General features: G+C 35.6%; 1 protein-coding gene across 6 annotated transcripts in view; it reads right to left on the bottom strand.

The window, feature by feature from the left end:
- TNPO1 (transportin 1) overlaps positions 1-14884 on the bottom strand; it is a 72522-nt gene that overhangs the window by 14571 nt on the left and 43067 nt on the right. For all 6 annotated transcript variants that reach the window (XM_027752183.2, XM_039384569.1, XM_039384570.1 and 3 more), the window contains 10 exons: positions 12936-13017; positions 12109-12231; positions 11554-11672; positions 9093-9153; positions 8279-8447; positions 6627-6779; positions 5257-5482; positions 2431-2602; positions 970-1056; positions 87-194 (listed from right to left, as the gene is read on the bottom strand). In XM_027752183.2, the coding sequence (XP_027607984.1) occupies positions 87-194; positions 970-1056; positions 2431-2602; positions 5257-5482; positions 6627-6779; positions 8279-8447; positions 9093-9153; positions 11554-11672; positions 12109-12231; positions 12936-13017 (1300 nt within the window). The remainder of the gene's footprint in view (positions 1-86; positions 195-969; positions 1057-2430; positions 2603-5256; positions 5483-6626; positions 6780-8278; positions 8448-9092; positions 9154-11553; positions 11673-12108; positions 12232-12935; positions 13018-14884) is intronic.

Raw genomic sequence — 14884 nt, 5'->3', positions numbered from 1 at the left:
ATATTGAATCTCTCTGCAAACCTGTAATTTTACACAGTTAATACATTGGTTTAGCAAAGTAACATTGAATAGTCATAGAAAAATACCATGGCTTGTGCAAGTGTCTTCTGCACCAGATTTACACAACGCTGGTACACAGGTTCACAGTATGGAAGAAAGCCAGATTGCAAGGCAGTAGCAACTGACGACAGGCACTGGAATTAAAAAAAAGAAGAAACAGAAAACAGTCACTACCTTTCCTCACATTCCTGAAGTGCCTTTTACTCGGGAAAGGTAACTTAAAAGATATTAGGATTTTAATTACACCAATATGTAACTGATTAAGTAAACACAGCCCAGAAAGGCAGTACTGGTTAGCTGAGGCAAGGCAACTATCAGCAAGTTGTTACTCACTCCTGTACACAAGAGTTGAGAAAATTTCTCAGCAGCAGCATCTTCTTAGAGGTAGCCAAGAAAATGCATACAAAACCAGTTATGATAATTTCAGACAGCACTTACACTAAGCTGCAGTATCTTGACCATGAACAAGCCCTAATATTACCTAAGAGTTACAAAACTAATTTTCTAGAGGTTCTTTCCTGCATCACAGTCAGAAAGTACAGAGAATAAGACTACATGGTCTGGTTCATACCTTCAGCTTCTCTGACAATAGTTTTAATGGAGGGATGAAGTGAGAGCAAGGAGAGAGAAGACAAGAATAAAAGCAGGATAAAACATTTTTTTCCCTAAAATAATCCTATCAAAGAAAATACTCCAGAATAGCAAAAAAAAATCTAAAAGATTTCTGCTAAACCTAAGGACAGTTCCTCAGTCATAAAACTTTCTTACTATAGTCAGAATATTTTATTCATAATGGGAAATAGCTAACACTGTCAGATTTTATAGTCATATTTCCTAGTAGGAACCTCTTTAGTAGAAAGTATAATTCCTAAATAAGTTGACTAAAAATATCCAATTTTTAACATTTACCTCTAATAAAGGGAAGAGATCTTTATCTTCATCCTTCAACATGTTCCACTTCTGGATTAATGGAGGCATTAGCATCTGAATATACTCCTGTTTGGGATGAAAATGCATGAGCTGCTAAAATACTTAACTGCATACTATTTTATTTCAAGTTAGGTAGGAACTGAAATACATTCTACTTCTTCAGAGAAAAAAAAACTCTGATGTACTGTGTTTCAATCATTGTTGAAATTCATAGAAGTATTTTTATATTAGGATTTACAATTTATGCCTTGATATTTTTTGCTAAAGCATATAAATACCTTTGGAAAATCCCTTCCTGCAGGTTTGGTTTCAGTATAGCTACCTGGATTACTGAACTTTAAGTGACTGCCTCAGGGCCTAAGAAAACATTCTGGCTCTGCATCTGCCACCAGCTTTTCTCAGCCATCTTGCACTGCCCTGATGCTACAACGCTATTCCCCCAAGTTCTGAAACTTCTTCCTCAAGCAACTAACCATCCCTGAAGAAAGTAATTTCCTATGCCTCCAGAAGGAGGCACTTACCCCTTCTGCATAAAGCTGGCTTCCCTGCCATTGCGCAGCCACAGTCACAAGGACATTGAGCAAGGCATCTCTATAGTGCTGTTGCTCCCAGAAGGTATATGAAGAGCCAACACATATCGCTATGCCCAAAAATATAAAATTCGAACTGACTAATGAAATTCAGATCGTCCTCAGGAGCTGCCATTTAGCTTCCTCCTGGTACTGTCAAATGTCAAGGTGGCCAGGCTCAGAGAGACACAGAAAAACAGGTCTTTGATGGTGTGGGGTCTCAGATAGCAAGTAAAATGACATAGAAACAACTAAAATTGTTTTTATCTGGCGTGTCTATGTCATTTGAAGCACTACAGAGAAATAAAACAAGTTTCAACAACCATCATAAGATGCAAACATGTGACAGGTATATATCTTCAACTAATTAATATATGTACACTAAAAAAACCCCCTATTACATCTGTCTTTCTGTTATCTGTGCTTTGACCATAGGATTCTGTGTTTTTATATTAAAAAAAAAGCCTTTCTCACTCTGAAATAGCAATTTCTAGTGATGATGTGCTCCAATTCACTGGCAAGAGACATATACAGAGCATCTTAGCTATAAAGCAGTTACCAAAAAAAAAAAGTGTGATCTATATTGATATGTGTATCTCCTCTGAGCTGAAAAATTCTGAACATGAGGAGAAAATCATGATGAGAAGCACATTTCACACACTATCATTTGTTTACTCAAAATGGCAAATATTTGTGTAGTGGGAAAATTATGTGCAGTCTATGTATTTTATCTGTAAATATTTAGTATTATTGAGACCTACAAAGAAATATCAGCATTTCTGGTTTATAACATGCAAAGCACCCTACAAATAACACTGAACAAGTTTTTCAATTATGATGACTGCTTCTACAGAACATAAGGTATACTCACTGGTTTATTTAGATGATGTCCTACAGAATCCGCTAGAGTTCCTATAGCATCATAAAGAATGAGCAGGTTTTTATGCTGGTATTTACTAAATGCGAAGACCAAAGTGTCAAGTATATATGCAAGATAAGGAACAAGCTCTGTACAAGCCTCCTCTTCTAGAGTAGCAAAGGCACTGAGGGACAATAAAACAGGTCAGTTAGTATCTTGAAAAAAATCAAACAAGACGACCTCAAAATGCCCTACTTCATTTATTTCTGTTGAAACATAAAACTGTATTCAGTCTTCAAATTCATCCAAGATATGTTTTCAAATATATATTACTTAGATAACCTTGATCTTTTTTGATTGAACACAAAAGCACCCATAAGGATTCAGTTCTTACACTGTAATGAACAAAATTTTAAAATACTGCCATAAAATCCTTTATGTATAGACAGGAGGTCCTCCACCAAAAAAAAAAGCATTAGGACTCAAGTTACAATATATACTACCTGTTAAGTAGAAGGAACCATAACAAAAGCAGTTAAGTTAAAAATTGAAACTATCTTTATGTACACTGTAGCTGCACCTAGGGACCCTGGTGCTGTTATGCCAGTACAATACAAACATCAGCCTGTACTCACAGCAGTTACTATGTAGAAAAACAGATACAGAAAGATGTGAAACTAAAAGCAAATACATAGGATGAACTGTTTTAGCCAGCCTTTGTCAAAGCACACATCATGGCATCATGGAAACTTTGCAGCTTGCTGTTTGAACAGCAGCATTAAGAAAACACACTCAAAACAAAACAAAAAAAATCTGCACAAACTAGAGATGCTGCTTCAGAGAAACAATAAGCAAAGGAAAAGAAACGACCTATTGAAGATTTATTGGCCTAGCTTATGTCAACAAGATTATTATTAGTCTGTCCCTGTACTAAAATGCATGCATCACTGCATGAGGTGAACGATCCCCTACTTGCATGCTGCCAAATACAGAAATGCCTTTTTCTTAACACAATGGAACTGTCAAAACTCAGCGGCTACCATTTTTTCTTTATTTATTATTTTATTATATTATTATGAAGTGTATCCTTTTGGAAAGGCATACAACATGGGCAAGAAAACATTTTTCAGTGAGTATCATTTTGGGTGTCATCAACAAAAGGAGCAGTTTCTCCATAATACAGAAATGAACATTAGACATCTGCTACCACACAGAAGTTAGTGACAAAAACATACATTCTCCTATGACCAGTCTTCAATTTGGTAGACATTAACAATCTATGCAACTAGTCACTATTGAGATGCAGCTTTTTGTTGCTGTCCAAGAACATTAGTTTTATTTTGTCACAATTTAGAAAGCTAGTAAATGTTTTGACTTGTAATGGCTCTACATCTTCCTTACAGTGAAGTTTCTCAGGCACTTTATTTTTAGCTGAAACAGTAATTTTAATGAATTCGTGCTCTAAAGAAAGTATCTCAAAACAGGCTCTAAGTCTGATATCAAACTTTTAATTAAAAAAAAATCAGATGTACTGTTATTTTTAATATTTCTATTCTATATTTCTTATTACTTTGTTTCCATGTCCCCTTTTACATCCTTCATAAGCATCACATGAGGTTATTTAACAAATACAACACAGCTAGTTGAACACAGTGTTCAACTAAATGCAGATTTTCAACTATGTTTTGGACAAGGAAAGTTTGAACAGATGTAGGGTACTTTTCCTTGGGGATTTCTTTTTGTTGGTTGGCTGGTTGTTTTGTTGCTTTGTCTTTGTTTTGCTGTTTTGTTTTTTTGTTTTTTGTTTTGGGGGGTTGTTTTGGTTTTTGTTGTTAAATAGAATTAATAGAACAGACAGTAAAGGTCCCCAAATTTGCTAGCCCAAGGCTTGAAAAGGTTTGGAGACAAAAAGGAAACACTGTTTAATACTCAAATCTTATTAAATACATTTAATAAATTCATTGTATCTGTTCTCGGGCAAGGATACATTCACCCCTTTTGTGCAAAGCTTAGCACAAGAACTGAACTCAGCGCTGTCCTTAGGCACTACTGATATTTGGGGGTTGATGCTATCATCATCATCATTTTTAGCATTACTATCATTATTACATGTTTCAAGTGTTAAGAATCTGTTCAGATGAGGATCTAACTCTGCTTTATGAAGAAACCTTCTTAAAGGTTTGCTGTGTACACTCTGGTCTCACAAAAACTGACATGTACAAATTTTATTTGATGAGCTACCTGCACAAGGGATGCACCCATTCCCATTTCATTAATGTTATGTGCACTAATGAAGCCATTAATTCTTTTTTTTAATATAAATAGACAAGGGGAAGAATGCAATCTTATCTCCCAGGATCTCTCTTTGAGAGAAAGTTAATAACCTTTGAAATAATCATAACTCAAATATTTCCATAATACTGAGCTAAGTACAAACAGTACCAGTACTCCAACCACAGGATAGTTTTCCACCACAGTCTGTTCATAGGCATATTAAAAAAAGCCAAATATCTTATAAATGAAACATCATATATTGAAAACAAAGAAGCATCACAAACAGCAAATTTACTACAATAAATTATTTAGGTTGGTGGTTCATATACTCTGAAAACAAAGTGGATAAGAGAAATACAAGTTAACTTTTTTCAGGTTATTACAACTTGGGAGAAAGTTGTGACTACTTCAGAAGCAGCTGCCTCTACCCCATTTTAAGAGAAAGAAATACATTAAGAGCTAGAAATGGAGTCATGCATTCATTGATAAGGGCATGAAAAATAGCTTCCCATGGAAGAAAAAGCTCTGTCATGGATAGTTATTTTTGCTTAAGCTTTGGCTTACCTGCAGGCAGCTTCTTGTACTCTCTTGTTGCTATCCAAGATACGCTTTAGCAACTCAGTCATTAATGGCTTCAAGTATGTGTCTGGGGGTTGACTAACTACCCAGTGTGCATAGCGACTAAGAGTCCAGCATGTAATGGAGCGCACAAGAGCCTTTTTGTCAGAGAGGCACTGAATAAGGTGAGGGATTAGCTCTGGAAGATATGGAATCATACCCTGCATGCAGCCTAGAAGGAAAAATACAGCTATTGCAGCACCAGAATTAACAAAAAGTTCTATGGTTTTCTGTTTCCTTTAAGAGACATACTTTCGCTCTATGCACAATATGCAAAGTTAACTGATATTTTCACAATATACAAAGCAAGTCTACCTAATTTATATAAAGTCCTAAAAAGAAACCTTACATAAACAATAATTAAAACGTCCAATTAAACTTATATTCATTTCTATTACAATTTTAGTTCAGTGCTTTCTATTACAATTCTACTCAGTCTCCAGAAATTCTGCTTTATTAAATGTAGTATAGCAAGTACATTCAAATAAAATGAGTTTCTAAAGCTTGAAGGTTCTACATCAGTCTACTCAGAGTAAGCAAGAAAACAAATAGAGACTATGGCTTGACAAGAAATCATCACATTAAAAAGGAATCCTTAAGAAATTTAAATTTCCTCTTGTTTTTTCCTACTATCATACAAATACTGACCACCAATAAAAGCTACACCATTCAAGTAAGCAAGGGCAGTAATACACTGAGATTTGCTAGAAATACTAACTTTCACTTGCTTGACTTAAAATCAAAACCAAGTAAAAAGTTTTCTAGTAACAACAAAAAAAGTAGGTTCATCAGACACCGTGGGAAAAGAAATATAATCCAGGCATGGACCCAAATGTACTTCTTCGGCCTGTGAAAGATGCTGACAGAGATGCTGAAACTTCAGGCAAAAAGCCAAACAAGACTGTAAGTAAGTAAAAAGGAATGGAAGTTCTCCTATTTTAATTGGGGAACCATCCACAAAAGGCAGCTTAGGGTACTGAAGTCACAGGAGCAGTCCTCTCCATTTCTGAAAAACATTTCTAAAAAAATATCTTCTACGAAATCAAGGTAGTATTTCGTGAGTGATCAGCAATTGTATGCTGCAGAGTTAAGACAGGGAGAAATAAAAGAAATTATGTAATCAATTTAGCCTCCCAAACATGCATAAATTTGAAAATTAACAATTAAATAACTGCAGTCATCTACTAGTAGATCTTGAGATTAATCACTGAAACTAAACCAGCTAAGAACATATACTTGTTTGCATAAGTAAATTCATCTGAGCTGCTTTAGAACCAATTAAAAAATCAGTAACCTGATATGCACTGTTGCCTTACCTTCAGCAATTGCACCAAGAACAAGGATACCAGATTCTTTAACTACCCACTCAGGGTGGAAGAGCAATTCCTTCAACAGGGGCAAGATGTGTGGCAGAAGTTCATCACGAAATACATTGGCTAGGACATCTAAAGCAGCAGCAGAACATTTCCCTGAAGGGAATTAACAGTGTTAATCTCTGATTATTATACAAATAACTGTAGTTAGGCAATATAATCCTTATTTTGAGCTGCCAGTGGATTCTCAGTGCATTAGGAAGAAAGATACTTCCATTTCATTACAACACAGTGATCCACCGTGCTCTGGTGCAAAGCCACAGATCTTTGAAAGTCATTATTACTATAATATCAGTTCCTTCTTAATCTCTCTCAGTGGATCACACTGGTCTCATCAGTAAGCAATGCTTCTTATTGTCAAGCTGTGCTGATGCTTCCTCTCTGTTCAAATGGGAAGTCAGATATAGAACACCGGATAAGAAATAGGGCACACAATCCTGATTTTTAGATAACAAAAATTTTCTGAAATCCAGATAACATTTCTCATCACAGATTTCTAAACTGCTCTGCTATTTCTCTTCCAAGCCACTATTTCAGAACAACTTCAGCCTTCTAACCATCTTAATCAAAACTGTGCATCACAGGGCACCTTATTTATTTGAGCTATCTTCTTCAGAAAATATGTATTTAATTCTGCAATCTCTATTTACAGCAGTGACAAGAACAGCACTAGGAACCTAAAACTATTTTTTTCCCCAAAAAGCGGCTTTACAGAAACAAGCATATTTGCACTCATATTTTCAACAACAACAACAATAATAATTCTCCAGATACATTTCTAAATTGTTTAATCATAATCCTGAAGGTATGTTCACCTGTTGTGAAAACTTGTGGCCTTGGGAAAAAAAAAATGTGGCTATGTCCAAATCTCAGATCATTATTCCACAGTGAGGTCGTTTCCAAAACATATTCAAATCAGATTTGTCAAAATTTCACAACTTAAAAACCATTTTGTGGCATTTTCTTTCCTTACAACATGGCCTCTTAGCTGAAAGGTCCTATGACACACAGAAGCCACCAGAATTCTGGTTTCCTCACAGCTATCTCCTCTCTTCATAACTACGGTACTGTATTCTGGTCAGAAGCAAATTCCTCTCATGATAAAGAACTACCAGTAATGGCCATAGGTAGTAGCATGGTCACATAGGGAATTAAAAACAAACCCAAAACAAAACACAAATCAATATTAGAGAGAAGACTGAAATTAAAGAAAGCATTATTAAGCTTGCTCCACTGATCAACGTTTAACTGATGTTAAACAGGTGATACATGATTTTTATTATCTCATAGAATTAAAATTCTAAGTCCAGAAGTTCTATTGAATTGCATCAGCTAAATATTTTTAGCTCAACCTGCCATATTGAAGTTAAAAAATAAGCTTTCAGATGGATAGCTTTTGCCAATGCAGCTACAAATTCAAAGTGTCATTTGAAAGACTCCCCCTCCAACACATCGACCAATTATGTCAGCAGATAGTTCTTTCTGTATTCAAAAACAAAGACTCAGTATTCCTACACACAAACTTCTCTTACTGTGGTTCCTGTATTATGCAACTTGATCTATTTCAAAATATTTTACACATTACTTTGACATACTTAAATTCCAGTCAGAAATAGTATCATCATCATCAAGTTCATCATCATCATCGTCATCATCTTCAATACCATCCTCTTCATGTTGCTGAGCCACCGTCTTTGAACGATGAAAACGAGGCCTTATGTCCTGCTCACTGTCTGGAATAGCTTCATCTTCTTCAACATCCCCCTGTCATCAAATTGCTTTATCAGATAAACTAGTCCAACCATATTGCTCAAGGAAGTTAACAATGTAGTTTTAGTCCAAGACTTTGTAAGTATATAAGATTCACATCCCACTTGAGCTGCCCAACTATCAAAATGCCAATGCTCCTATGTTCTCCAGAGGAATTTACCAGAAAGAGGACAGAAGATACAAGCAAGAGAGATACTCTCACCCACAAAGTATCCTTCTTGTTACAAAATTACTCAATGGGAATGAAATAGAAAGAAATAATAGAGAAATTCTGGTACACAGACATATTCTGAAACACAGTCATGAAAAAAGCCATGTATTCAATCTGGAAGCCATTAGCACTAATTCTCAACATTTTTTTAGGCTGCATTCTTGAAGTAGTTCATGGTAATAGTATCCCAGCTCTGCCTAAATTGGGTAAGCGGGGACTGGGGCAAAGCAGGTGAGCCACAGATTATTTTCCAACAAACATAGCAGCAGTTGTATTTAGTATTTGGAACAGCATACCTTGCCCCAGAAAGCTAATTTTCCATTGAACAGATGGTAGGCCAGATCTACCCATTCTGATCTGAATCATTCTGCTTTATAAGTCAGAAGCTAACCAGCTATTCCTCTAGAGTAAATGAAACTGATACTCACCTTCAACAGAATAATATCAATCTCTGAATATTTCATACCATTTACCAGCACAGGTATCAGCCTACAAAGAAATATTTATGCATGTTAAAATAACACAAAAAAAAGCAAGCCAGTTTTCAGCTATACAGACCATAATTTTGGTTGTAACCCTCACCTCCCAACCAAAAGAAAAACCTTAGCTAGTACCTGAACAAAGGCTAGTACCTGAACCAAGCTCCATGTCATAAAATTATGCAATACTTTGTAATGAGAAAAAGTGTTAATTTTAAATTACAAACTTTTAAACAGAAGTAGCCAGCTGGCACAACTGATGAATTTACTCTGAAGCACCTTTCAGAAATTACATCTATAGGTTTTCAGTAAGAATTCCAACTCCTATAATATACACGATAAGGTGACTCTTGACTTATCTCAATACTACTTGTCACTTCATTTACTTGTGGATGAAGACTCTACCTCATTACTCTTAAATATGGAAGCCTAACTACACTAAGTCCTATCACTTTGTGACTACTTCAGTAAAACAAGACCCCAACATTGCAGAAATCTTGACTAATCTGTATTAGGTTTTATTTCATTATTAAACTGGTTATGGGACTCCAACCATACAGATGTATAGCTAAAAAAGTACTAAGGGAAAAAAGTAAAATATTTCACATAGAAACACATTCATCACAACAAAAAAAAAATCCATAAAAATATGTATTACAAGCCAAAAGAAGCTAATGACAGTGGATGACCCAGCAACAGTGACAGACTCAATCTTGCTATATTCTGCAGCTGAGGATGATTGTTTTTGAAGGTGCAAGGCTTGCACTAATATTCACACATTGCACTGGCACATTACGTTCTAAACTTTGAATGAAGGAATAGCAAGTATAGACATTATCACTAATTCACTGGCTTTTCTGCAGCATACTTTGTGAAGTATCCGTTTTATAAGAAAGGCTACAAGCATAAAATGGAACAAGATGTTAGATATCACATGAACATGTTTTAAGAAAATCTTGTCCCACTTTTAATTTAGTGTACGAAATTTTAAGATTATCATCAAGTATTGACAAACTTATATAGCTCCTATGCAAAGAGAACTCACCAAAAAAAACCTGCCTTCAACACACCTGGCATTAAAAGATCATGGGAAAAAAATGTAATATTATTCTTATTAAATTGTTTGTCTAGAAAAAGCTTCTAAAGCTTTTTTTAAAGTTTTTTTAAAAAATTCAGTATGATGGTGTTGCAGTGTCAATGTTCATGTAGCCAAAAGAGGTTTAATACTAATAGTTATTAACTCTTAGTGTTACATATATTATATATTGTATAATTATACAGTTCTATACTGCAGTCATTAACTACATAATGTGTGTTGGGAAGGGAACAGGTGGACTCAAGAACGGTGCTATCATTCTTTTGCTTTTTGAACTACAAAACTAGAAACTAAGTAAGACCATTTTAAAACTTAAAAATCATTTCTCATAACATTGGTTCTCCTGTTTTTAATTCTATTCCTTCTCTGCTACAGTGCTGTGTTCTAATCAGTTTTCTGCTTTCATTGCTTATAGAAACTGGAATTTGCCTTCCTTTTTTTTTTATTTACTTCACATCTACAGTCCTTATTTTTGCTGAAAAGAATGTGTCCCCTTCAGTCTGTCATTCTGTTCTTCCATTCAAAATCTTGAGAGTCTTTACTAATTTCAAAGATGTTCTGTGCATACATGAAAAGAAAGAGTATTCATTTGCTGGCAACACTGAAGAATTAATTTCCTGTTGTAAAAGACTTCAGATTAGTTTGGAGAAAGTTACAAGCACCGTTGCAGACATGCAGGTGTTTACACTTCACACATGGATATTCACTCCCATTCAATCAACGTTCTATATTTTGAGGCATAGGATAACTTTTTGAAAGTTAGAAAAACTAATATTTGAAACTTAAACTACTATCAGGCTGCAGAAATATGAAGGAACAAATTCTACATTTCTTCAAGTTTAAATTGCAATAGTAATTGATATAAAATTGATTCCTAAATCCAAGTCATGTCATGTTGTCTTATGCTCTTTTTAAAACGAGGAACTTTTTACACAACTATGCACATAGAAGCATTGCACAGAGATGCCCACATCAGCAGTAGTCAAGACAACACGTTCATGGTACACAAGGTATTACAAGTAATGTCATGTGCAGATGTTTATTTGAGCATGTTAGCATATCTTTGCATCCATGGGAAGCTTAACAGCTTATTAAATTTGAGGTAAAGCACTACAGTGACACAGTTAAGTTGTTTCTGGAGTTCACAGGGTCTGAAATCTTCAGAAGTCTTTTCAATTATACTATGCACAAGAACTAGCTATAGGAAAATCCGTCTAAATATACTGCAAGCTAGATACAGTCTCTATAAAAGAGTACCCAGGAACAAGTCAACTGAAGTTTTAAGTTTAATGAGTTGTAATTCTTAATACTTACTTAGTAAGATGCCGACATAATACATCTTTACAAATTGGCTGTTCAGCCAAAGTCAGCCAAAACTCACAAGCCTCCAAAGCCACATTTTCATCTTGGTCCTGGGTCCTTTGAAGCATGTACTACACAATATAAAAATAAATATCTAAGTTAGAACTTATTCATTAGTAGCTCAAAGAGCACCTCAGCTATATAAAGTAACATGCCTTATCCTTGTTATGTTACACATCCAAAAAAGTGACAGCTTCAACATGTAAACTGGGGCAGTACCAGCACCAGTGCTAGATTTTTAACACAATCTTCTCATTTAGGGTCAAGCAATGCCTTGACTTTGATCCCAGTCATTCTAGGATAATTATTTTAAAGAAGAATAAACAACTGCCATATGCACTGCCTGTCAAACACAGTGTCAAGTTGGCAATTAGATAAAAAGAAATTTTTGCAATCTCAGTCTTGAAGGAAGAGTAACATAGTTGTTCTGATAAATGGTTTTATTTGTTAATACTTCTGCAATACCAAACAGGGGAATCTGCAGGCAATCTAGAAAATTAAACTCACCTCAACTATACTAATCATATGAGGAAGAAGGCGATCCATCCGAACTTCCAGCAACATTACCAGAGCACGGCAAACATTTTTGCGTACTTCAGGCTCCTCATCACCAGCCAGTGCAAAAAGATTCTGTTAGGAAACCATAACAGTTGAAAAGCCTCTATTCATCAAGTTCAATTTCTATTAAAATTGACACTGCTGGCAAACTAAAGTATGCAAATATGTACTTCTGTACTCGCCTACCCCACACCTCAGAATACTATTTCATTTCTTAAAGATGTATTAACTCAAATTAACTCTTCACACTCCCAACATATTTTACACATAACCATGACACTGTGTAGTATTAACAACAGCACAAGAACAGTACTTCCTGAATTATTTTTTTTCTTCTAAATGTAAATTCTATCAGTAAACAAAGAATTGAGTCAGTACATAAGAGTAGCAAATCAAATAGTCTAGATAACTCAGAATCCTTCTCATCCTTGTTTAGTAGCAGTATTCAGACAGACAAACAGGCCCAGTGACATGCACTTTCCAGGACAGGTAAGAGACAGACTGTTGTCATTATTTTTCCACCTTTACACAGCAAGAGCTTACCCTATTTATGAAAATGAAACATCTTTCAAAATAAGTCTATTTTTTGGGCTTACTGAGTGGTTACCTCTGAGCACAAGCATACAGAATGAACTTCAATCCATGGGGACTGAAACTAAGAATGGGCAACCAAAAATGGGGAGTTTAGGGGCAGAGGTGGTTGTAAAACACAGTTCAAAACTCCTGATAAATCAGATAGTCACTTGACTTAACTCCAACCAAGAATACACACCCACCTCGATAAAAGAATCTATGTGCAACATAAGAGCTTGAGTTCTGCTGATGATAAATTGATTGACGCAAGCCACAGCATGAGACCTACAAATGGAACAGTTAAAATACATATTTGCATGAATTAAAAACATTTTTAAACCGTACATAGGCAGCAAAAACATTAAACAAATCCCTTCTAAGGGCAAGAGAGAATAAATCTACATATCTATAGTCTAACCAAGCAAAATACTAAACCACATTTTAAATACTGTCTTATACTCTGAAATACCTAATAAATATTTTAAAATAAACTATTCAGTAAAAAGAAAACAGGGCAGGATGACTATGGCTGGCACATTTGTTCTGAACAGTATGTAATGATGTTCTTTTTGGTTATATTATGATTGTAATCTTCTCAGATATTAATAATTCCACACAAGTCAACATGGTGAAATTTAAGCAAGACCTTCTTCGCTGCTAAGTATGCAACTTCCTTTGCAATATTTTTAGAATTTAGTGAGACTAATATGCGTCAACAATGTAACTATAGCTTAGAACAAACCCACACTCGTAGTAGGATACATACTCATGGTAGAAATATTCTAAAAAACAAAGCATTGTTATTCTATTCCATTTCAGGTAAAGCCATTACTTACATGTCTTTTTCATTCTCAGGCACAAAAGTCAAATTCTCAAAGCAGAGGCACAAGGCAAAACTACCTCTAACGCCCTTTGAAGATTCATTACAGTATTTTTACTAGTGTAACTCTAAACTTTTATTCTGTTCAGACATTTCTTGGAAGACTGTCTCATAAAACATTGTTCAAAAGTTGTCTTTCAATAGATTTAAATATAAGGTATTATTGTACTGACACTACTAGTCCTTTTCATACCACAGCACTATGTACTCAAACTAGGCTATGGGTCAGCAGGTAGCCTGCTTTAAATTTGAAACTGGTTTAACAGTCTCAAAGCCAGGAACCTTGCAGCATAAGAAAGAAGTGAGACACTGTATAATGTCGTAAGGAAAGAACCATGTTTTCTCCATCTCTCCCAGTTCCAGAAAGGAGATTATGAGATTAGCTCAGTTGGTTAGAGCATGATGTTAAGAACACCAAGGTCATGGGTTTGATCCTTGTATGGGCCAATCATGTAAGAGCAGGACTTGATGATTCTTGTGAGTCCCTTACAACTCAGAATATTCTGTGAAATTTACTAAGTTTTATCTTTCCACAAGACCAAGTTCACACTTTATTACATATTATTCTCAGTGTGCATCTTTTATAGGTAAATTTCTCAACCCTATCAGAATCGTAGCATGATACATTCTAAGTTATAGTCTTCCTCTTAAGTCTTCACTATCTACCACTCTTGGCAATAAAGAATTGCCACCTCCAAGTTGCCAAATTTTTCAATGTAATTTTCAAACAGGAGTTAAAAACACATTTCACAGAATCACTAAGAATCACAGAATGGTTGAGGCTGGAATGCATCTCTGGAAATCATCTGGTCCAACCCCCCTGCTCAAGCAGGACCACCTACAGCCAGTTGCCCAGGACCATGTTCAGCTGGCTATTGAATATGTCCAAGGATAGAGACTCTATCACCTCTCTGGGCAACCTGTGCCAGGGTTTGATCATTCTCACAGTAAAAAGGTGGGTTTGATGTTCGGAGGGAACCTTCTGAGTTTCTGTTTGTGGCCACTGCCTCTGGTTCTGTCACTGGGCACCACTGGAAAGAGCCCGGACATGTCTTTTCTTCCTCCCTCTCTTCAGGTATTTACACACATTGATGAGTCTCAGCTCTTTCAGCCTTTCCTCAGACCTCTGTTGAACTCTTTCCAGTATATCCATGTCTCTTTCACACTGAACTGTCCAGAACTGGACACAGTACTTCAGGTGTGGCCTCATCTGGAAGATGAAGGGAAGGATCACCTTCCTTAACGAGATGGCAACACTCAAGCCCAGGATGC

The sequence above is a fragment of the Pipra filicauda genome, unplaced genomic scaffold, assembly GCF_003945595.2.
Source record: "Pipra filicauda isolate LSUMZ 115617 unplaced genomic scaffold, ASM394559v2 scaffold35_size7292922_pilon, whole genome shotgun sequence".
Taxonomy (NCBI): domain Eukaryota; kingdom Metazoa; phylum Chordata; class Aves; order Passeriformes; family Pipridae; genus Pipra; species Pipra filicauda.
This window is presented reverse-complemented; position numbering and strand designations above follow the sequence as displayed.